Below are 23,104 nucleotides of genomic sequence, written 5' to 3'. Positions count from 1 at the left end.
ATTTTGGAAATGGTTGCAGTTTGGTTTGGTCTACGCTCCAAAACATCCTGTTATGAACATTATGTGACTGTTGCATTATGTGTGTGACTTCTGTGAAAGGGTCTCTGTGCATTGTGTTGTGCTGGAAGCCGGTCATTAGTTTATGTTAGCAGACACTGTTGCTCGCTGTTAGCAGAGCGGAGAGAGGCACTGAAACAAGGCGCTCGAGAACATGCGATTTATCACATTCTACGGACTGTCGCTAAAAATATGCAGTCGTTGCATTAAACAACTTAAAGGAAAGATGTAATTTTTTTTGTGCATGTTAACGGTATTGAAAGTTGAAATAAGTCAAAGTCTGCACCAACAGAAGCTCCCCTCTCCCACAGAAGACACCGCTTCTGAAGTGCATCAAACGCCTCATCAGTTTGGCACGTGAGATTTGATTGAGCACAGCTGCTCGGCTGTTGTCAGTCATTATGGCTCAGGCGTGTGTGAGCTGAGCAATCAGAGCAGACTGTATATTTAAGAGGTCGGGGCCAATAAAGAGACAGCAGGTGAAACAGAGCGTTTCAGACTGAGGGGGGAATACACTCCTGCAGCGCTGAACAGTGTAAAGAAAACAGATGTGTTTCTTCAAGCATTAAATCAAGGAAACCTATTCTAGTAGGAACCCAAAATAAAAGCACGAGCCTGAAAATGAGCATGATATCTCTCCTTTAAAGAATTCATCCACAGGCTTGTATAGGCAACCGAGAGGGACGGGGGAAGCTCTAATTTTTTTTTACGTTGCGTTACAATCTGCTCTCATATGGTCAATAAAAAAACAAACTACTACGTGCAGTGCATTATGTAAGTTAATATACATTTTCATTTGTTTTCACACTGGACAAGAACAGCCGTCTCCTGAATCAAAGCCTGTGTGTGTTTGGGCCACGTAACATCATGTACCTAAACCCTATGATGTCAGTTAAGTACATTATGTAAGCTAGTATAAGTCAATATGGGACGAACAGCTGTCTACTGGGTGAAAGTGTAGGTGTGTTTGAGCCGTCCCGACTTCCTCCTTTGCCTCTGTCATTGTTACCACAGCTACTGGAGAACAGTGGATGTAAATGTGGGTTGTAATAAATGGGTTTTTCTGCTGAGGAGGACGGGCTGAGAAGTCACGTGACTTGAAGGGCTGAATGTTGAGAGAAAACATTTTACTACGAGCTGTTAGAATGAATGTGGGCCTCTCTCGCGTCTCCATTCACATCACAAAAATCACACCACTCAGACAGAAGCGGAGCGACTGATGCTGTTCATCTTTTTGAAATTCCTGCTGGGGATTCTGTCTGTTTTTCTCAGAGTGTGCTCGTACGGAAAAGGGAATTTAATAAAAAAAATGAAATAAAAAAAGACAAAGGCCTTTTTGAAAGGGAACATTTATCTCAGTCCCTCATGTAAATTTACTCACTACACATGCGGTAAAGGCAGACAAAAGAGACCCGGCAGGTGAACTGTGTTTTAATATTCAAGCTTTTCAAATGGTTCCCCGTGAGCAGCATGAATTCCTTTCACTCCTCAGCACACACGGGAGCATCCAATTCATTTATTTTATTCTCGGGGTCCGTCTTTGCTGCCGAACGATGTGCTTCATCTGTGTGAGCGCGGGATTTAAGTCTGAGTTTGGCATTATCAGAAAGTGCGTGGGAGAGAAAAAGGGATGGTGACAGTGGAGATTGTAGTTGTTGCGTTTAAAAAAACTGACAAGCGGGGAGAGAGATCAAAAGAAAAGAACATGATGGTGCCGCATCTGGTGATTGCCTGCTGTCTTACGCTCTTACATAATGTTGTTGACTGACAAACACGACTCAACCCCGAGTGGGATGAAAACAGTTTAACAACATCAAAAAACGTTAATCGTGAGGACAGACTTTCAGACATGTCGTTCGTTTCAAGACGGGCCAAAAGAAGAACACTCCTGAATTGGCCTAAGTGGGTCCATGAGTTAGACAAGAAAAAAACCTACAGTGACAGCCCCGACTTATACAGATACTCCACTAAACCAGGAAGAAGATCGTCACATGATGGTGACAGAAAAACGATGATTTTCTTTAGCACCAGATTGTGAGGATGAGGTAGATATAAGCAGTCTAAGATTGCTTAAAGGATTTCCGGCCTCGTGTACAAGCCCAAAGCTACAGCCTATATCCCCAGATGGAGATTGTGCTGATGAATGTTTCCTGTGTGTGTGTGTGTGTGTGTGTCAGCAACGACAGCCAAATCTGGCACTTTCCAACGAGGGACCGTGGCGATCCTGCCGCTCGCACACATCACGCATGACGTAACTCTTCCACACGCCCACACACCACTTGCTCCTCGGTCCTTCCCACACATCTCACTCACGCTTACCACATGCTGAATAGGAACTGATCTACTGTATGTCGTGTGTGAATTTCCATGCGAGTGTCGTGGCGGGGGGAGGAGTGTGTGTGTGTGTGTGTGTGTGCTCAGAAAACTGACGATGAACGGCAGAGGGGTGATCCATAGAGGTGAGAATATTCTTTTTATGCTTTTGTGCGTTCTCTTGCTCTGGTATCAAGTTTTCTGAACCTTTATTTTGATAACTATTCTTTGAGTACAGGCAGCAAATGCAGCATTTGCCTGTCTCAGAGGTATATTTGTAGTCCTTTAACAGAATTGTTAAGGATTTCCTTGTCAAGGCTCATGGCACTTGGTCTTGTGTCTCCATTCGACTTGAGCTTAAAGGACAAAGGAAGACAGCCGTCAAGTGTTTTTTTTTTAAATTCTTTTTATTTCATCACTCAGACGGTAGCACAGGAAAAGATTGCCCAGATTGCCTCTTCGCATCACGTCTGCTGTGTGGAAAGAAACTCTTGTCAGGATGAGAAGGCCGGCACAGGAAGAAAAGAGAGAGGTTACACCGACTGAAGAGAGGCGCTTTTGTGCCTTTGGGTGCCTCATTTTCCTTTTTACATACATCTCTATTAAGTATTCCAAAAAAAAAACTGAAATGCAACCATCAGCAACAACCTTTAATTCAGGCCCAAGTGGAAAAGTCTAGACGGTGTGTGTGTGTGTGTGTGTGTGTGTGTATTTTGGAAGGGTTGCCGCATATTAAAGAAAGGCATCTGGTGCAAAATGTGTTTGTTATGCAGGACAACATAACACGTGAGTGTCTGCAGACATTTTTCGCCTTACAAGCGTATCTGACTGATGTCCGAGACTTGCAAACTGTGTGGACTATATCCCCCAGGTCTGGAGTCAAGTCTGTATGGAGAAAGCAATTACTTTTGCTCAGCTAATGAAGACTAAGAAATATGAAATGGCCGTTTTAATGATAATTCTGAGATGTATTGATTTGGGGCTGAAATGAGTTGTGTTTCTCCGTGGGCTCGTGCTCAGACCGGGTTGACGGATGGATGATGTTTACGAACTGTGTGATGGAGACAGATGATGCAGCGGCGTGTGGATGACAATATGTGTTATTTCATCGCATCGGGTAAAGACAAATATCTTCATAAATACAAAGGAGACGTGGCCGGCTCATTTTCACTGATGACCGTGACCACTGAGCAGAACAGGGCAGGCGTTGGGAGTAATTCAGACAGAAGATTTGGAGAAACGGAAACAGAAAAAGTAACTAATCCTCTGAGTAGTGTTTAAGAAGAATACCTTGTACTCTTGCTTAGGTATTATTCTTAAAACCAGTTATTTTAATAGTAACTGAGTAATATTTCAGTAATGTTACTGAACTTTATCCACCACTGCCCATATGTGAATACATAATCTATATCAAATGCACCACGCCTCTCTGGTGCTCTATGTTAAATTACAATGAAAACATAAATTAAAATAATGATTTGGTAAAAAAAAACAAAACAAAAAAACAACAACATAATAATACGTGAAAGGGAAATTCAAATTGAACTGGTCCACATCTGATGTTGCTCTCGGTCAGCACACGGCAGCTTACATCACATTATCCCTCTACAGCTCTCATGATCACCGCGGTGACACTTCACATACATCAACGGGAGAAAATGTGCAACGCATCACGCGGGAGGGTAAATCTTAAGGTCTTCGCTGGCGACAACACGTGACTGGCGGGGAGTGAATAAATCGCCCTGTCCCCTTTAATTTCAATTTCCGTGCGTGATATATATTGTGATCACCTGTCAGATGCGGCGCCTGCGCACTGGGGCGGGAGGCGGAGTGGATGCTGATCGCTCCTCTATCTGCTGCCCTGTGCCCTCCATCCCTCGCCGATCAGACAGACACGGACGCGCAGGAGGGGGAGATCCGAGGCGGTTCTTGTCGGGAGGCGAGGACAGGGGAGGCAGATCTGCTCTCCGTGAAGGTACAGTTTTTCCCCGTCGGCTTCGCTGGAACACCCGCGCGTCGGCGTTTGACATTGTGACCGTGGAGGGTGAAGGATGCTCGGCTGCAGGATGGGAGGAGATGATGAGTAGGGGGGACACGGCGCGGATAACAGATGGTATTTCGGCAGATGACAGGGCTTTTGCTGGGTTTGATAATAACTCTAGGATCGTACAACAGTTAGAGTTTCCGGAAATCCGAACAGACTCGTGGTCAAGGGCACAGAAATAGGAGATAATGTGTATTTTGTCGTGTTTCCCCCCCCCCCCTCTCCATCTCTGCTCAGCCGTGCGCATGGAGCTGTCATCACCTCTCACCCTCTGCGGACTAACGTGTTAGCGGCTTTTAGACTGGTCTGGCGTAAATGCATGCATTTTATTTTGTATTTTTTTCAGTGGGATTAAGCGCTGTGGAGACATCAGATCCACTCGACCGCCCCTGGGTGGACCATCGCTGCCGGTGGGCTGGCTGAGCGTAGTAAAACCTCAGAAATCCAGCTGCCGGGCTAAATATCACGGCAAATACTTATCCCAGACCCGTGCTGCCCTTGATGGTGCTTTTTGTAAAGTGTCACTGTTCACTTCCCCATGCATGTATATGATGGGCCCCTACCCGGATGTGCCTGCAGTTTTCTCTCTGGAGAGAGCGCTATAAATGTCCTGTGTTTACGCGTCTCGCTGCTGTAAAACATGTCCTGCATGAGATTTTGTCGCTGGCTGCTGTTTGTGGTTGATGAATGAGAGAGGGGGGGGGGGAGGAAATCCGAGAATGCGATCAGTAGAGAGAGGCGAATTATTTAATAGTAGTCTGGATCTGCTCGGATGCCCGTCTGAATAGAGGGTTGTGTAGTAGCCGGGTGTGTGTGAGAACGTACTGCGGGGCTGAGAGGCATCTCCGAGGGTTGTGTACGCTGTGATCAACAGAGCGGCTCCGACCCCCCTCTCCATGGTCCTGAAAGCAACAGTCGGCGCCGAGTAAATCAAAGCGAGGCTGGATCATTAATGCCTCTCTCTCTCTCTCTCTCTCTGTGGGCTTGCGAGAGGCGACGACTGCCACGCAAACAGTGGATCGTTCCAGGGGCGACGAGAGCACATTTTATTTGTGGTGTTTCCTCACATTTTACAGTGTGCTCGAGTGGAAATTCCTTCATTGTGAAATTACGGATCCAGAAGAAGACAGCGAGAAAAACCACATGGCATTATGTAACAGGCTGAGTGGAGTTATCAGAGACAACCTGATTACAAATCTGTCTCATTCAGTGAGAAGTGGGACTGAAAGCCCACCTTCTGCAGTGAATCAATGGATGAATGATATTAGGTTTCCTCTGTGTGTTGTTGCAGCAGGTTTTGTTTACCAGACAACATATTGGCACAGACAGGGCTGTAAATGAGGTTCACAAATTCTCACGCTCTCTTTCATTACCCCTCCCTTTTGTCTTGTTCGCTGTCATCTCACACTTCCTCTCTGTCTTATTTCTCGTGCATTTAGGAAGTCTGATGTAGATGCCGAGCCAGAGGAGAGCCCAGGGAGCAGCAGCAGCAGCAGCAGCAGCAGCATTGGGGCTGTAGATGCCCTCTCCACAGCTCCAGCCCCAGCCCCCCCTCAGGCCTCTGCGGGAGAGCCAGGACAGAGAGGAGACAGCTCCTGCTCTGACTCTGACAGTCTTGTAGACTCCGACTCCGACTCCAGCTCCAGCGAGGAGGAGGAGGACGACGACGACGAGGAAGAGGAGGGGGAGGAGGAAGACCCCAATATGTTCTCCTCCAAATTCCTTAGCGGGGCCAACCCGCTCAATGCCGTGTCATCTGCTGTGAATAAGTTTGGGTTATTTGGAGATGATGGGGAGGGGGATAAAAACCAGAAAACACCTCCCCAGCAGGGGGTGAAGACACCTGGACAGCAGCTGCCAGGAGCAGGCCCTGGTAAAGGCCCTCAGCAGCAGCAGGGACCACAAAAGTCAGGCCAGGGCCCCCCTATGCAAAAGCCTCCGCCTAAACAAGGACCACCACAGCTCCATGGGAATGGACAGGCTGTACCACCAAACAAGCCTGGTGGGCAACAAGCGGCTCCAAAGGCAGGGACACAGCCTGATGGCCAGCCACAAAAAAATCAACCCCAGGGTTCACCTAAGCCTGGAGCTCAACAACAGACTCTGTCTAAAAGTGGAGCACAACCAGAATCTCCAAAGGTATCGTCACAGCAACAGGGTCCACCTAACACAGGGATGCAAAAACAAGGGCCTAATAAGACTGGTGAACAGCATCAAGAACCTGCAAAGACTGGAGTACAAGAGTCAGCAAAGGTTGGGCCTCAAAAACCTGGCTCACAGCAAGGGTCACCTAAAGTAGGACAGCAACAACAGGGGTCACCAAGAATTGGACAGCAACAGCAAGGGTCACCGAGAGTTGGACAGCAACAGCAGGGCTTGCCAAAACCTTTGCAGCAACAGCAGGGCTCGCCTAAGGTGGGACAACAACAGCAAGGCTCCAGGACTACACCCCAGCAGCAGTCCTCTGTTAAGCCTCAGCCACAAGGCTCCAAGGGACCTGGTACACCGGGAGCAACCAAAGCTGGATCTCAGTCAAATGCAGTAGCTAAGTCCCTTTGCCCAGTGTGTAAGACAACAGAACTTAATATGCACACCAAGGATCCTCCTAACCATAAAACATGCACCCAGTGTAAAACTGAAGTGTGCAGCTTCTGTGGCTTCAGCCCTCCAGACTCTGATGTAAGTAGTGGCTGAGTATTTTGTTTGTAAAGTATTTCTTAGATATTTTATGAATGTGCATGCATTTTATTTCATGAAATATATTTTACTATAAAAGCTGGTGTTATGAATGTTATAAGGTTTTATTTATTGACAAATGAAAGTTCTTCCCCTATTCAGTGTAATTGACCATATTCACAAGGTGGCCATTTTCACCTTACACCACACTAGAGGTGGAAAGCTCAAATGTCATACTGCTGTGTACTGCAAGTCGTATAAATATAGGCAAATTGTCAATTTACTGCTTCTTGATTGATAAGCAACTGTAAAGACAATGGGTAGTTTAATCCCGAGATACATCAGACCATATTTCAAAGTAAAGCCTCAGGTTTGATAACGGATTAGCTTCCATTAGAAAACAGCTTACATTAGCATTCAGCCACATTCTAGCTAACCTTACTGTTTGATACAATACTGTTTTGATACGATTGGGAAAGGCATAAATAATTCAGAAATATACATCTGGGTGACATTTTTCAAAAACTGAAAATGAAACACACAGGATGTATTCAAAAGGTAATGTTAGCCAGGCAGTCGTTAAAAACTATCATCAGCTAAAGAGTTATCAAATATGTTGTTTCACCTTGAATAATGGCCAAATATGGCTCTATATGTTCTCTATCCATCATCTTCAGTTTCTGATCAATCTGTCATTTTATCTACGTTGATACAACTTGTAACCTGAAACACAGCAGTACTACTTTTTCCCAGCATTTAAGTTTCCCACACTTATGGTGATGTTGGAGGCCACTGTGTGAATGAGGTCTATATTATATACTGTAAAATAATGTTTATGATGTCTGTTTTCTTGTACTTTGTGTTGCATCATTGTCAAAATGTATGTGTGTGTTTATTTTTTTGTACAGGGGCATGAGTGGCTTTGTCTTACCTGCCAGGTACAGAGAGCTCAAGGAGCCTCTGAACCACCGGGACCTTCCATGAAAAAGCCCACTCCCACTAAAGTTCCTGCTTCTCAAAACCGGACACCATCTCCTGCTGCACCTGTCAAAAAAGAGATGTCAGCACCAGGCTCACCTCAGAAATTGCAGCCAGCCAAGGGTGAAGCTGCTAAAGGACCACAAAGTCAAAAACAGGCCAGCCCAGCGCCTGTTCAGAAAATGACACCTGCGACCCAAACAACATCAGGGTCTCAAAAACCAGACCAGACAAGTCAACCTGCACGTAAGCAAAGCAGTGCCACCCCAGCTCCCCCGCAGGAGTCAGGAGGTTTATTTGGCTTTGGTGGTACTAAAACTGAAGCTGCTAAGCCTGAAGAGTCAGTGACTGGGAAGATGTTTGGTTTTGGTTCCTCCATTTTCAGTTCTGCATCTACTTTGATAGCTTCTGCTGTTCAGGATGAGCCTAAAATCACGCCACCAGTCTCTCCCAAAATGCAGTCAACAAAGGAGAACAAACTACCTGCTGTGCAAAAGTCAGTGCCAGACAAGAAACAAGAGCAACCCCAGCAGGCAAAGGGTCCTCCGGCAGGACAGGCCAAAGTGGACAAAGCTCCATCAGAGACTCCAAAGGCAGCAGCAGCCTCTCCCAGTGTTCCTAAAGCAGGCAAGTCCGCTTGTCCAATCTGTAAGATGGTGCTCAACGTGGGCTCGAAGGATCCTCCAAACTACGACACCTGCACTGAATGCAAAACCACTGTGTGCAACCAATGTGGATTTAACCCAATGCCAAATGTTAAAAAGGTAAGTCACATTGATTACACTCTTGATTAAATTAACCAACGAAGGGATGATTGAAACATTGAGGAAAAAGTTTCCTACGTGATCTGTGTATCTGACAGAACACGTCTGCTGATTCAGTCCACGTTTTTACATTCATGCTCAGTGTCACCAAAGTGTTCATTACTTAGGTGCAATACTGTAGCATGCTCATGATACTTGTGAAATAAGCTCTTTGAAGCTAAGTTCCCTTTTGATGTTCAGAGTAGTTGCTTTCATGTAAGTGTTGTTCCTAAATGGTACAACTCGTGTACATTAATAGATGACAAAGCAGCACTCATTTTCAAGTCAGAGTTCAATTTCAACTCTCATCAGAGGCATGATTTAGACATTCTATATACATATTTTTCCCTGATTATTTTCTTTTCTGGAGATAAACGTGGTTGTTGCATGGTTCGAACAGAACTTTGATCCATGGTTTGATAAAAAACAGATCAAAAAGAAACAATTTCTTAACGTTTTGTCACAAGTTCACACTGTGTTAATTAGTGTTGCTAGAATAAGGTAAAAGAGACATACTATTAAAGTCAGACACACAAACTCTTACTACAAACAAACACACACACACACACACACACCTAGCTGGGATTGTCTTGTCAGGAGTACTACATGCAGAGTAAATGGCCATGGCATCTTTCAGGCTATCTGAAGACACAAAGGACTTGACACTTGACTCTGTAATTCAATGCACAGCTAGTAGGCTGCCTTGCCAAGGACAGTCCAAGGCTACTTGATCATGTGATACTGCTCAAACTAATGGCTAAAACCAAACCTTTGGTGGTGAACCAAAGTCAAGATGGAGAAATCCTTGTGTGTTTTTTGAAAATGCGCTGAGAGAGTGGATGTTTTAACATGCATAGTTTAAACCACTGAAACACCTTCATTTGGCTAATGTTTTAACAGGTTACTCTTGAACTTTTATGATGATAAAATTAGTGGATTAAGTTAAACTTTAAACACATTTTAACCAGAAGTTTGCACTCAGTATCATGGCAGGCAGGTCTAGGGGATGTGGATGGGTAACAGCAGAGTTGTTGTGCTATTTGAGTACTGAAGCGCACCAATGATGTGCATACATGCATGTGCATTGTTAAGTTGTGTGTGTGTGTGTGTAGACACAGTATCTGTGGTGGCAAGTTAACAGAAATTAGTCGACTGTAACGGACCACATGATCATATTTTAGGCTGACTTCATTCAATAGATCATGATATTGGTGAAAGAACACAAGTAGTTTGTGTTTTGAATGATTATATTTATTACTGTGCAAATTCAGCCACATTATAAATATCGATTCTGAGGAAGAGTTGCAGTGCAGGTAGTCTGACTCACCTGACGTAGATTGTGGGGTTAAGCCTCAATTGCCACCTATTTCAGGCAGCATTCACCTCCCTTTCCACTCTACCATTTTCAAAATTCCTGTCGCCACGGGAAACAACAAAATATTTTCAGAGCGAGCAGCCTATGTGCTGACAATGCCAGATTACACCCAATGCTAACCTGATCGCTAATGATATGAACAAATGTGATGATTTAGCGATTTTAGGAAACAGGGCACCATTGCTGCGTCCTGGGCCCAGACGCTCAAGACGATTGTGATTGGCTTAAAGAAAATCAAACAAGCAAGAGCATTTTTCCCCACTTTACAAGAATGACAACACACACAATGGTGTGTGCAGCTGACACAGCGCTGTGCAAATAGGCCTTGCTATGCACGACTACGGTGCAGGCAGAAGTCAAGCACAAAGGCAATGTGCGGCTACTAGCGACTTTTAAGATGGAACATTTTCTTGCATGTCACTCAATGCGTTGGCACTGTGATTATTCCTGGTTTTCGTACATACATTTTAGTAATGATTACATCTTCAAGTCCTTAAGAATATGTATATGACTTTCATCTACGTTATCAAGCAGTGAGTTTTCCATGAACTCCATGAAAAAGGTGGCAGCACGACTTCTAAGGGGAAGAGGGAGTGCAGGGCAGATTGGGTGTCCAGTTTGTATGCATCACAGTAGAGGAATAAAGCAGCGACAAAATGCACATTCCAAATGACCAGCCATGTTTAAATGTCAACGTGGGTCCAGGCAACTGCCTGGCACAGTTATATACAGTTTTATTAAATAATGAGGTAAATAGTGACTGTTAACAAAAGTATATATATAAGGAAAAACCTGGGTGGTGTGTTTCTGACATCATTCATCTTAAGATTACATATGTATGCCTCATCACTCCCAAGTTTTGGATCAACCCAGTTCTGTCTTCAACTAAATTGCTGTAGCCATCTACAGAGTCTGCTCACAGTATTACATAAATATTTGTGTGTGTGAAAATGTGTTTTCTTTTTTTGTTTTACTTCAGGGAAAAACTAAACGTACTACTTTTGTTTTACTGTCGTTCTGTTTTGTTACTATGAAACCAAGCACATGAATAATTTGTTGTTTCTTTTCTTTTATGTTTTTTTTTTTTTTTTTCAGGGAAATGAGTGGCTTTGTCTGAACTGCCAGGTGAAAAGAGCAGCAGCTGGTATTGAACCTCAAAAAGACACATCCTTGGTCAGTTCATCATTAAATAAATCTCCAACACAGCCTGCACTACAAAAGACCTCTGCACCAGGCTCTCCCCAGAGAAAAGTTTCTATGCCAGCAGCACAGCAAGCCAAGGCTGAAGCTGCTAAAGGACCAGATTCTAAACAGGCCAGCCCGACTCCTGGTCAGAAAACACCCCAGGAGAGCCGGAAGACAGGTCCTCAGAAACAACCAGACCAGACAAGACAAACTGAACGTAAGCAGAGTAATGCCACTGCAACGACGCAACAAGAGTCAGGAGGCCTCTTTGGTTTTGGTGGTGGCAAAACTCAACCTGATGCTGCAAAGCCTGCGGAGTCAGTGACTGGGAAGATGTTTGGTTTTGGTTCCTCCATCTTCAGTTCTGCATCAACTTTGATTTCCTCATCTGTCCAAGATGAGGCCAAAACCACACCGCCAGTTTCTCCTAAAATGCCTGCTGCAAAGGACTCCAAATCCCCCACTGCCAAGAGACCAGAACAGGAGAAGAAACCAGAACAACCCCAGCAGACCAAGGGCCCCCCATCAGCACAGCCAAAAGTGGAAAAACCTCCATCAGAGCCACCAAAGCTCCCAGTAATTTCCAAGGCAGGCCAGTCTGCCTGTCCTCTCTGTAAACTGGAACTCAATGTGGGCTCTAAAGATCCTCCCAACTACAACACCTGCACAGTGTGCAAAAACACTGTCTGTAACCAATGTGGATTCAACCCCATGCCAAATGTTAAGGAGGTAAGATAATTGGAATACTATAGATCACAGAAAAGTTACTTGAGCAGTAATCCTTGCATTATGTGTTTCATTATGGATGCAATTCATGGTTTATTATAAAGTAGAATATATTATGTTGTATAACAAAACTGATCTGAATTTGACTAATTAAGTGTTTGCTGTAATATAGGTGAAGGAGTGGTTGTGTCTAAACTGCCAGATGCAGAGAGCACTGGGAGCGTCTGAGCCTCCAGGAACTCCCATGATGAAACCTCAGGCTTCACCAAATAAAGTCCCTGCACCTGCCAATGCCCTTGATAAGGAAACTCCCCCTATTGATAAACCTCAAAAGAAAGACATTCCAACAACAGCTGAATCTAAAGTAAAGGGGACCTCGGCACCAGGCTCCCCTCAAAGGAAACCATCAACACCAGCAGAGCAGCCAGCAAAGGCTCAAGTAGTGAAAGGACCTGGAAGTCAGAAACAGGCCAGCCCAGCTCCTGGTCGGAAAACACCTCAGGAGAGCCAGAAGACAGGTCCTCAGAAACCACCAGATCAGACAAGTCAAATTGGACGTAAGCAGAGTCATACTACCTCAACTACACAAGAGGAATCCGGAGGGTTCTTTGGATTTGGTGGTCCCAAACCTCAACCTGATTCTGCAAAGTCTGCTGAATCACTGGGTGGAAAAATGTTTGGCTTTGGTTCCTCTATCTTCAGTTCTGCATCCACTTTAATAACCTCAGCTGATTCCAAAACTACACCACCAGTTTCTCCCAAGATGCCTGCTGCAAAGGCAACCAAATCACCTGTATTTCAGAAAAAGGAGTCAGAGAAGAAACTAGAGCAAGTCCAGGAGCCCAAGACCTCTCCATCCCTCCAAGCCAAAGTAGAAAGAGCTCCATCAGAGCCTTCTAAGATTGCAGCTGCTTCCCCAGCTGTTCCGAAGGCAGGCCAATCTACCTGTCCACTCTGTAAGGTGGAACTCAACATTGGCTCCAAGGAACCCCCCAACTACAACAAGTGCACTGAATGCAAGACCACTGTCTGTAACCAATGTGGATTTAACCCAATGCCAAATGTGTCAGAGGTAATAAAAGCAAATATTACAAAACTCCTAAATTACCAAAAAATACTTTGAAATTTTGCAATACAAAACTATAGATGTTAAAAGTAACATATGAGAAACCATATGCAAATAGTGATATGATGCACTGTAAAAGATAAAGAACTATACAGAATGTATTTTGACACAGTGAAGTGATTCCATGCTTGCATGATTCCAAATTATTTAATATGACATATTTTCTTTTTGCAGGTAAAAGAGTGGTTATGCCTGAACTGTCAGATGCAGAGAGCTCTTAGTGCATCTGAACTCACAGCACCTTCCATGAAACCTCCCAGTGCAGCTAACAAAATTTCTCCATCTGCCGTACAACAAAAGATAACAACCCCTAATCAAGTGGAAAAGAAGGAATTACCAAAATCTGGTGAACCTCTAAAGACTCCAGTGGCTGATACACTTCAAAAGAAGGAGAGCTCCACACCAAGCTCTCCTCAGAAGAACCAGCAGGCCACAGCAGTGACACAGGCAACTAAGGTGGCTAAAGGACCACAAAATGACACACAGGCAAGCCCAACTCCTGGTCAGAAAACTCCTCTAGATATCAAAGGGGCATCGGGTTCTCAGAAACCAACTGACCAGGCAAGTAAACCTGAACCAAAAGATGTTAAGGTCACCCAAGATGGGTCGATTAGTCCTAAAACAAGGCCTGATGCTTCAAAAACAACAGAGTCCATGACTGGAAAGATGTTCGGCTTTGGTTCCTCCATTTTCAGCTCAGCATCCACCTTGATATCATCTGCTGTCCAGGAAGAATCGCGGACAACGCCACCAGGGTCTCGTAAGATGTCTGCACCTGCACAAGTCTCTCCGAAGATGTCTGCTGTTCCCAGGGTTTCTCCGAAAACGACACCTTCAGTTTCGCCCAAAATGTCGCCAGCAAGAGAGCCAAAAACTCTTACTGAGAAGCCGGAGCAGAAGAAACCAGAGGAGTCCCCCCAGAACAAAGAGGACAAAGCTCCAGCACAGCCAACAAAGGCAGCAACAGTATCCCATAAGGCAGGCGAGGCCACCTGTCCACTGTGTAAAGCTGAGCTTAACATCGGCACCAAGGACCCACCGAACTACAGTACCTGCACTGAGTGCAAGACCACTGTCTGTACCCAATGTGGATTCAACCCAATGCCTATAGGAGAGGTAAATGAGGACTACAAACATCTGTGTCATTGTTGTTTTGTTATACCGTGTCATGCATGAATTTTTTTCAGTATTTTCGCATTCTGCACGTTTAAAATAATATTTGTTTTTCAATTTGTTATCTGTGACCCTTTTATAATAACCTCATTGACCTGTAGTGCAGTTTTGAAGAGTTGATATGTTTCTTCTTATACCTCAGGCTGTTGTGAATTACTTCAATTCCCAATTCTAAAGCAAAAGATAACCGAGTGTCTACTGCATTTTAGGTAAAAGAGTGGCTATGTCTGAACTGCCAGATGAAAAGAGCAGTTGGAGCATCAGATTCCCCAGGTCCCCCCACACTGAAGTCCCAATCATCACCCAGTAAAGTTCCTTCACCTGCTGCAGTCCAGCTGAAGGATTCTGGTAAACCAACTACACCTCAAAAGAAAGACAGTCAGGGTCCTGCTGTGCAAAAGAAAGTGACAGCAGAGCCAGCCTCACCACAGAGAAAACAGTCAACACCATCTGTGCAGTCAGGCAAACCAGAGGCTGCTATAGCACCATTGAAACAGGTCAGCGAAACACCTGATCATAAAAGACCACAGGAAGGACAGAATGCAGGTCTAAAAAAGCCACCAGATCAGACAACCCAACCCGGATCTAAGCAGAATGATGCCACTGCTGCTCCACAGCAAGAGTCAGGTGGCTTCTTTGGCTTTGGTGGTCCTAAATCTCAACCTGATGATGCAAAGCCTGCAGTGACTGGAAAGATGTTTGGCTTTGGTTCTTCCATCTTCAGTTCTGCATCGACTTTGATTACCTCAGCTGTTCAGGACCAGCCCAAAACAACTCCACCAGTTTCTCCTAAGATGTCTCCTGCAAAAGAGATCAAGTCTCCTGCTGCTCAGAAGGTGGAACAGCAGAAGAAAACAGAGCCATCCCAGCAGACCAAGACACATCCAGTGGTACAGACCAAACTGGACAAAGCTCCATCAGAGCCTCCGAAAGCTGCAACATCTTCCCAAGCCACTGTCAAACCACACCCATCTGCTTGTCCGCTCTGTAAGGTCGAACTTAATATGGGTTCCAAGGATTCCCCCAACTACAACACCTGCACTGAATGCAAAAACACTGTCTGTAACCAGTGTGGATTCAACCCTATGCCAAATGAAACAGCGGTAAGACTAAAGAAAATAAATAAATATTTGATAAAATTTGAATTCTACATTTTACAGCTGGCATGCTTCAAAGAGTTTCACCACATTCATATTTTTAAAAGGGTCTCTTAGTAGCTCTTTATCATGTGTAAATTATGCATGCCTTTGTTCATTATTTTCTCTTACTCTCTTACTCTTACTCCTATACACTTAATAGATTAATAAAAATGCTGTCGGAATATAACAAAAATTCAAACTGCACAAACTTACACAAATATGAAACACTGACTTTTTATAAACATGTTACCTCACATTTTGTAATGGAAGATTTTTCTTCTTCTCCTTTTTAGGTGAAGGAGTGGTTGTGTCTCAACTGCCAGATGCAACGGGCTCTTGGAGCAACACAGCCCTCAGGAGTCACTTCTGTCAAATCTCAGACACCTGCAAAACCCCAAAAGAAAGACATCATCAGCACAGCTGAACCTGAGTCATCGGAACCACAGTCACCTCAGAGGAAACTGTCTACAGCAGCACAGCCAGCTACAACTGAGGCTGCTAACAAGCCAGATGGTCAGAAACAGCCCGGCGCAGTTCCACAAAAAAGGCCACAGGAGCCTCAGAAAATGTCAGGTCCGAACAAAACACCAGACCAGACAAGGCAAGCTGAACGTAAGCAAAGCAATGCTACTGCAGCGATGCAGCAAGAGTCAGGAGGCTTCTTTGGTTTTCGTGGAGGTAAAACTCAACCTGATGCTGCAAAGCCTGCAGAGTCAGTGACTGGGAAAATGTTTGGCTTTGGTTCTTCCATCTTCAGCTCTGCATCCACTTTGATAACCACAGCTGTACAGGACCAGCCCAAGACTACTCCCCCAGTTTCTCCTAAAATATCCCCAGCAAAAGACGTCAAATCCCCTGCTGCTCAGAAGAAAGACCAAGATAAAAAGCCAGAACAATCCCAGCAGACAAAGACACCTCCATTGATACAGGCCAAAGTGGACAAACCTCCATCACAGCCTCCAAATGTTGCAGCACCCTCCCAAGCCAATGTCAAATCAGGCCAGTCTACCTGTCCACTCTGTAAGGTTGAACTCAACATGGGAACCAAGGATCCCCCTAACTATAACACCTGCACTGAATGCAAGAATACCGTCTGTAACCAGTGTGGATTTAACCCCATGCCGAATGTCTCAGAGGTAAGTAAAATTCCCTCAAGATGTGTGTACTGATGATGTAGGTTCCATGAAATATCCACGTTTCTATGTATGGTTCATTATGAACTGAAATAGTATATTGCCAATCTCAAAATTGATGATGTGGTGTATCTAAAACAAAGTATTTTAACGTATAACTGACTTTTTGTGCTATATTATAATGCTACCATACAAATGCGATTAATGTTTTTCAGACAAACGTACTCAAAATGATATGGTTTCCCTACAGATGAATGAGTGGTTGTGTCTGACTTGTCAGATGCAAAGAGCTCTCAAAGCAGCTGAAACAGCAGAGCCTCAAATGATGAAATCCCAGGCATTACCCAACAAAGTTTCTACACCTGTCAGTCAAAAGAAAGACATTATCTCTACACAAAAAGCAGAAGTGCTAGACAAAATTCAGAAGGACAGCACAACAGCAGGTGCACCACAAAAGAAAGAAGAAACTAAACAACCACCTCAAATGCATATTACCCAAGCATCAATCCCAGGTGCTGTTTCAGACCCAACAAAAGAGGAGAAAACCAGTCCAGCACCTATCATAGAGGTCCCAGTCTCTACTGTCCCTCCCGCTAAAGAGACAGCAGATCCAGTTAAAGACCTAAATAAACCACTGCCTTCTCTACTTCCTGAAACGTCTGTCCAGAAGAACAAGGATATCACTCCAGTGAGTTCCCCTGCAACTAAAAAAGTATTAGAAAAAGAGGGGAAAGATGTACAAGTTCAGAAGCCAGCTGATAAACCAGTCACATCCACTGATGAAGTAAAGCCCCAGCAAGCCCTAATCCAAGAATCGAAACCTGTTGAAACGTCAACGGCCAAATCTGTTCCTCTGGCAGCAAAGCCAATAAATCAAGAATCAGTTTTCCCCAGCTTTGGAAGTCCTAAATCTCAGCGTGCTGCCTCAATAACAACTGAAGCGGTGACTGGAAAGATGTTTGGATTTGGTTCATCCCTCTTCAGCTCAGCATCCACATTAATAACATCCGCAGTTCAGGAGTCCCGCACAACACCACCAAGTACACGTAAAATGTCTGCCCCAGCACAAGTCTCCGACAAGATGTCAACATCTCCAAAGCCTAGTCCCCCACCTTCTCCAAGGATGACATCAGAAAGGGAGGCCAAACCTCAGGCTCAGAAACCTCATCAAGAAAATATACAAGACCAACCACAGCAGGCCAAGGCTCCTCCATCAGGACAGGCCAAAGTTAACAAGGGTCCAGAGCCTGCAAAACCAGAAGCCTCCCAAGCTGCTCCCAAAGTGTTGCAGTCTACTTGTCCACTCTGTAAGGCACAACTTAACATGGGGTCCAAAGATCCTCCCAACTACAACACCTGCACTGAATGCAAAGCCAGTGTCTGCAACAAATGTGGATTTAGTCCTATGCCAAATGTTACACAGGTAATTTAATAATTAACTTTCTTTAAAATGAATTTCCTCATTCAGCAATTTTTTTTTTACTTTTCTATAATCTCTGCATTAATTTTCAAATACACAAAATAATGTATTTGGATCTATCAAAGCTGCTTTGAATGCTCATTATTCCCAAATGAAAAGGATGTTACTCATGTTTTGTGTTTGTTTTTCAGGTGAAGGAATGGCTTTGTCTCAACTGCCAGATGCAGAGAGCACTTGGAGCTTCTGAACCCCCAGGCCTTCCTATGATAAAGCCACAACCTTCTCCGAGTAAAGAGGTCCCTTTCGCGTCAAAGAAGCAAGAGACACCAGTATCAACTTCTCAGGAAGACATCTCTAAAGTACAATCCAAAAATGAGCTTGATATTGTTGCTACAACCAAAGAGAAAGTATCACCACCTTCACAAACGCTTACTGAAGAGACACCGAAAGGACAACCAGGTACACCCCAGCAACAGCCTCAGCCAATAGCTGTGACTTCTGTTGCTGAGTCTGCTCCTCCACCAGACCGAGAAGCTGGCAAGGCACCCCTACAAGAGCCTCCAATAGCTGTGACTTCTGTTGCTGAGTCTGCTCCTCCACCAGATCAAGAAGCCGGCAAGATACCCCTTCAAGAGCCTCCAAAAGGTGCGACTTCTACTGTTCAATCTGCTCCTCCACCAGGTTCAGAGGCAGGAAAACCACTCCAACAACAACCTCCAAAAGCTGTTACTCCTATTGCTACATCTACTCCTCCACAAGGTCCAGAGGCCGGAAAGCCACCCGAACAGCAACCTCCAAAAGCTGTGACCTCTAGCAGTAAGTCTGCTCCTCCACCAGGTCCAGAGGCTGGAAAGCCAGAGGCAGCAAAGCCAACCCCACAAGAGCCTCCAAAAGTTGTGACTTCTACTGCTCAATCAGCTCCTCCACCAGGTCCAGAGGCAGGAAGGCCACTCCAACAACAACCTGCAAAATCTGTGACTCCTATTTCTAAATCTGCTCCTCCACAAGGTCCAGAGGCAGGAAAGCCCCCCCAAGAGCAACCTCTAAAAGATGTGACTTCTAGCAGTAAGTCTGCTCCTCCACCAGGTCCAGAGGCTGGAAAGCCAGAGGCAGCAAAGCCAACCCTACAACAGCCTCCAAAAGCTGCAACTTCTATTGCTAAGTCTGCTCCTCCATCAGGTCCAGAGGCAGCAAAGCCACCCAAACAACAACCTCCAAAAGCTGGTACCTCTCCAGCCAAATCTGTACCTCCACCAGCTCAGCCTGCAAAACAGGAGTCAGGTGGCTTCTTTGGTTTTGGTGGTCCTAAAACACAGCCTACTGCAGCACAGTCTGCTGGGTCAGTGACTGGAAAGATGTTTGGCTTTGGGTCATCTTTCTTAAGCTCTGCGTCCACTTTGATAACTTCAGCTGTCCAGGATGAACCTAAAACTACACCGCCGACTCCACGTAAGATGTCTACTACAGCCCATGTCTCACCTAAAACTACACCGCCAGCCTCTCCTAAAACATTACCTGCAAAGGACACAAAGCCACCTGCCGCTCCGAAGACTGAGAAGAATCCAGAGAAACCACAGCAGGAAAAAACTCCTTCAGCAGTACAAGCCAAAGTGGACAAGGCTCCATCAGAACCCCCCAAAGCAACAACAGACACCCAAGGGGGTCCAAAAGCAAAAGTGTCCACCTGTCCACTCTGTAAAGTTGACCTAAACATGGGCTCCAAAGATTCTCCCAACTACAACACCTGCACCGAATGCAAGACAACTGTATGCAACCAGTGTGGATTTAATCCAATGCCAAATGTGGCACAGGTAAATCACCGTTCCCACGTCTTGCCTGTGCTATAACTTCCTTTTCTTTAAATTCTTTCAAACAAATGATACTTGTATTGATTGATTAAATTACCATTTTACAATGGTCTTTAACATTATTTATGGATCTAGTAAATTCATGATCTTACATGACACGTTAATAACGTACAGTGATCCATAAGTTGAGGTTTAAATCAATACTTTCGATGTTGAATATTTCAATTGCATTTTGACATACTGTACATTGGTTTACTACATTAGTACAGCAGGTTCTTATTAATCATTTTATAAGAGGCTAAATATCCTCTGCACTCAAAATCTGAATACAATTTGTCCCCTGTGTTTGTCTATAAAGACACTGTGTTGATGTGTGTTTCTCAACAATGATCTTTACATTCCATTGTACATTTTTTTTTTTTTTTTAGGAAAAGGAATGGCTTTGTCTGAACTGCCAGATGCAGAGAGCGCTAGGAGCATCTGAGCCAACTGTACGTCCTGTAGTGAAACCACAGCCCTCCCCAAGCAAGGTATTTACACCTCCTGCCCCTGAACAAAAGGATGTACAAGTCCGGAAAGAGAAGTCTATAGAACCTACAGCAGTAAAAAAGGAGGTCACCCAAGCACCTCTAGAGAAAAAAGAAACCCCCAAAGCTGAGGCCCCACTGCCAACTGGAGTCCAAAAGACAGAGATACCTCGACGAGGTTCCGTGCAAAAGACACAGGTCCCGCCAGGCACTGAACAGGGGAAAGACCATGGTGTCACTGGCCAGCAACAGCCTGTTGGAAAATCCCCACAAGTACAGGTTTCTCAGACGACAAAGCCAGAAGTCAAGGCAGGGCCCGTAAAACAAGAAGCTGGGAAACCACCACAGCAGCCCCCAAAATCTCCAACCCCTGCCGCCAAATCTGCACCACCACCAGCTCAGCCCACTAAACAGGAGTCAGGAGGCTTCTTTGGCTTTGGTGGTCCTAAAACACAACCTGCTGCTGCAAAGCCTGCTGAGTCAGTGACTGGAAAGATGTTTGGCTTTGGTTCATCTTTCTTAAGCTCGGCATCCACTTTGATAACCTCAGCTGTTCAAGATGAACCTAAAACTACACCGCCGACTCCACGTAGGATGTCTACAGCAGCCAGTGTCTCACCTAAAATTACACCTCCAGTTTCTCCTAAGATTCCCCCTGCAAAGGACACCAAGCCACCTCCTGCGCAGAAATCAGAGCCTCCTCAACAGGCCAAGCCTGCTTCACCAGCACAGGCCAAAGCAGAGAAAGCTCCATCAGAGCCTCCAAAATCCACAGAAGTGACCCAGGTCGCTCCTAAAACAAATCTGTCCACCTGTCCACTCTGTAAGGTCGAACTCAATGTGGGCTCCAAGGATCCCGCCAATTACAACACCTGCACTGAATGCAAGAACACTGTCTGCAATCTTTGTGGATTTAATCCAATGCCTCATACAGGAGTGGTAAGTGCAATACATTTCATTTCCTATGTCATTTTCACACAAATGTTAATGAGTTTTATAGGTTTGGACTTGAAAATTGTTCCACACCCTGCAATCACAGAAGGATTATTATGGTTTAGCATTATGTGTTTTACTGGACTGTAATTAAGTCAGCAGCTTTGATGTAGTTTTCAGTTTTCAGTAATCATGCCTGATACTGAGCAGCAAAACACTAGTTAGGGCTCAGAAGTATTAGTACTCCTATTACATTATGCTGTGTTTTGTCAGCACCATTCAGTGTTTGCACTGTATTATACATCAATTGTATGTGACAAACACATTCACTTGAGCCTGTAAACAAATACATAAGGAAGAAAGCATACATGGTAGAAACTGTGATGTAAACATTTGGAGATATTGAAGAAGGAAGATCATTAGAATTTTTTGGTTTCATTGTGTCCCATATATAATAGGCTCATAGCTGCTTTTGCTTAGCTTGGAGAAATTTCACTGTAATCAATGCCAAATCACAGTATTGCTGCTGGTACATGGTTAGCATTCATGTCAAAAGTAAAAGAGCAGCACCTTTCTTCAAAGTATAAATACACATTCTGTTATACAGAACATACAGACCACCTTTACCCCTCAGTAATCATTGCTGCATCAACACCTCATCTTATTAATTACATAGTATGCAGTTTATGAAACTGTTCATTTGATAGTTCCTATTACGTGAAGAGTACCTTTTTCTTGTATCATCAATTAATATACTTCTTTATAAGTTCTTCCTTGTTGTCTGCCTTGCAAGGTCAAGCACATCTTATTTTAAGTGAGAGTTTGCAACCGATAAAATTGTTTTTTTTTTAGTAGTTTTTAGTCTTTCTACTTTTTGAAATATTCTTCTGCAGTGCAAAGGATGAAAAACATGGAGATTGGCTGTCATGCAGTCTTTTATTTCTTTTGAAAATGTTGAACAATAGGCTGAATTTATGCTGTTGAATTGGTTTTCTTGACAAACAGCAGTCGGTACAAGTGTGGTGGAACAATAGATGAGGGTGCCACAGCAGAGAAAATATATATGAAGAAGTTGCTTGAATTTGTTTTCAGACTGTGACTTTGAATGGAGGTCTGTGGGCTGTTAATTAAGGTAACCTTTGTGAGTCACTGAGCTACTTAGAGAGGTCCTCAAACATAATTTCAAACTTACTTAAATGCAGGATCCGTGATGGCCGCTATTCCTCCGCCAAAGTGACCGGAGTTATTACATAACGACGATGAGAAGAGTGCTCCAACAGACCGGCGCACTGAAAATGTATTAAAGTGATTGAGGGTTGTGCAACAGCATTAGTGAGATGGGATCTGCTGCCATAGCAAACCAGGGAATCTCCATCCTCCGTGAGAGATCTGAGATGGCAAAGCCCTGTGATATGCCAATAAGCAGAGGTGAAACGGATTAAGTCCAACACAACACCGTGCAGTACATTAGGGCAGCAGACATTTCCTTTCAGGCCATCTGCTCTCTCACAGATCAGTGGCTCCATGTAATTCAACAATTTCCTCTTTATTTTATGTGGGTGGCAGTGACACGTGTGTGTACCTGTTTTGCGATGCACCCACGCATACAGGTCATAGCTGAACGCATGGCTGTGGCTCCTATAAGGTGCAGTAATACTACCTTTCTGAACAGCTCACATTTCCCTGTA

The 23,104-nt window shown here is 44.5% G+C and overlaps 1 protein-coding gene across 7 annotated transcripts in view; it reads left to right on the top strand.

The window, feature by feature from the left end:
* Positions 1–2,397: 2,397 nt before the first annotated feature.
* pclob (piccolo presynaptic cytomatrix protein b) overlaps positions 2,398–23,104 on the top strand; it is a 63,210-nt gene continuing 42,503 nt past the window's right edge. For 5 of the 7 annotated variants that reach the window (XM_030426017.1, XM_030426016.1, XM_030426014.1 and 2 more), the window contains exons 1-11: positions 4,168–4,345; positions 5,854–7,093; positions 7,999–8,832; positions 11,342–12,160; positions 12,330–13,229; positions 13,458–14,399; positions 14,666–15,559; positions 15,889–16,731; positions 16,979–18,151; positions 18,340–19,959; positions 20,385–21,422. In XM_030426017.1, coding sequence (XP_030281877.1) covers positions 6,119–7,093; positions 7,999–8,832; positions 11,342–12,160; positions 12,330–13,229; positions 13,458–14,399; positions 14,666–15,559; positions 15,889–16,731; positions 16,979–18,151; positions 18,340–19,959; positions 20,385–21,422 — 10,038 coding nt within the window. In that variant the 5' untranslated portion in view covers positions 4,168–4,345; positions 5,854–6,118. Of the gene's footprint in view, positions 2,517–4,167; positions 4,346–5,853; positions 7,094–7,998; positions 8,833–11,341; positions 12,161–12,329; positions 13,230–13,457; positions 14,400–14,665; positions 15,560–15,888; positions 16,732–16,978; positions 18,152–18,339; positions 19,960–20,384; positions 21,423–23,104 lie in introns of those variants that run through there. The other 2 variants (XM_030426018.1, XM_030426013.1) reach the window with 2 other exon arrangements.

This window comes from Sparus aurata, chromosome 8 (assembly GCF_900880675.1).
Source record: "Sparus aurata chromosome 8, fSpaAur1.1, whole genome shotgun sequence".
Lineage (NCBI taxonomy): Eukaryota > Metazoa > Chordata > Actinopteri > Spariformes > Sparidae > Sparus > Sparus aurata.
This window is presented reverse-complemented; position numbering and strand designations above follow the sequence as displayed.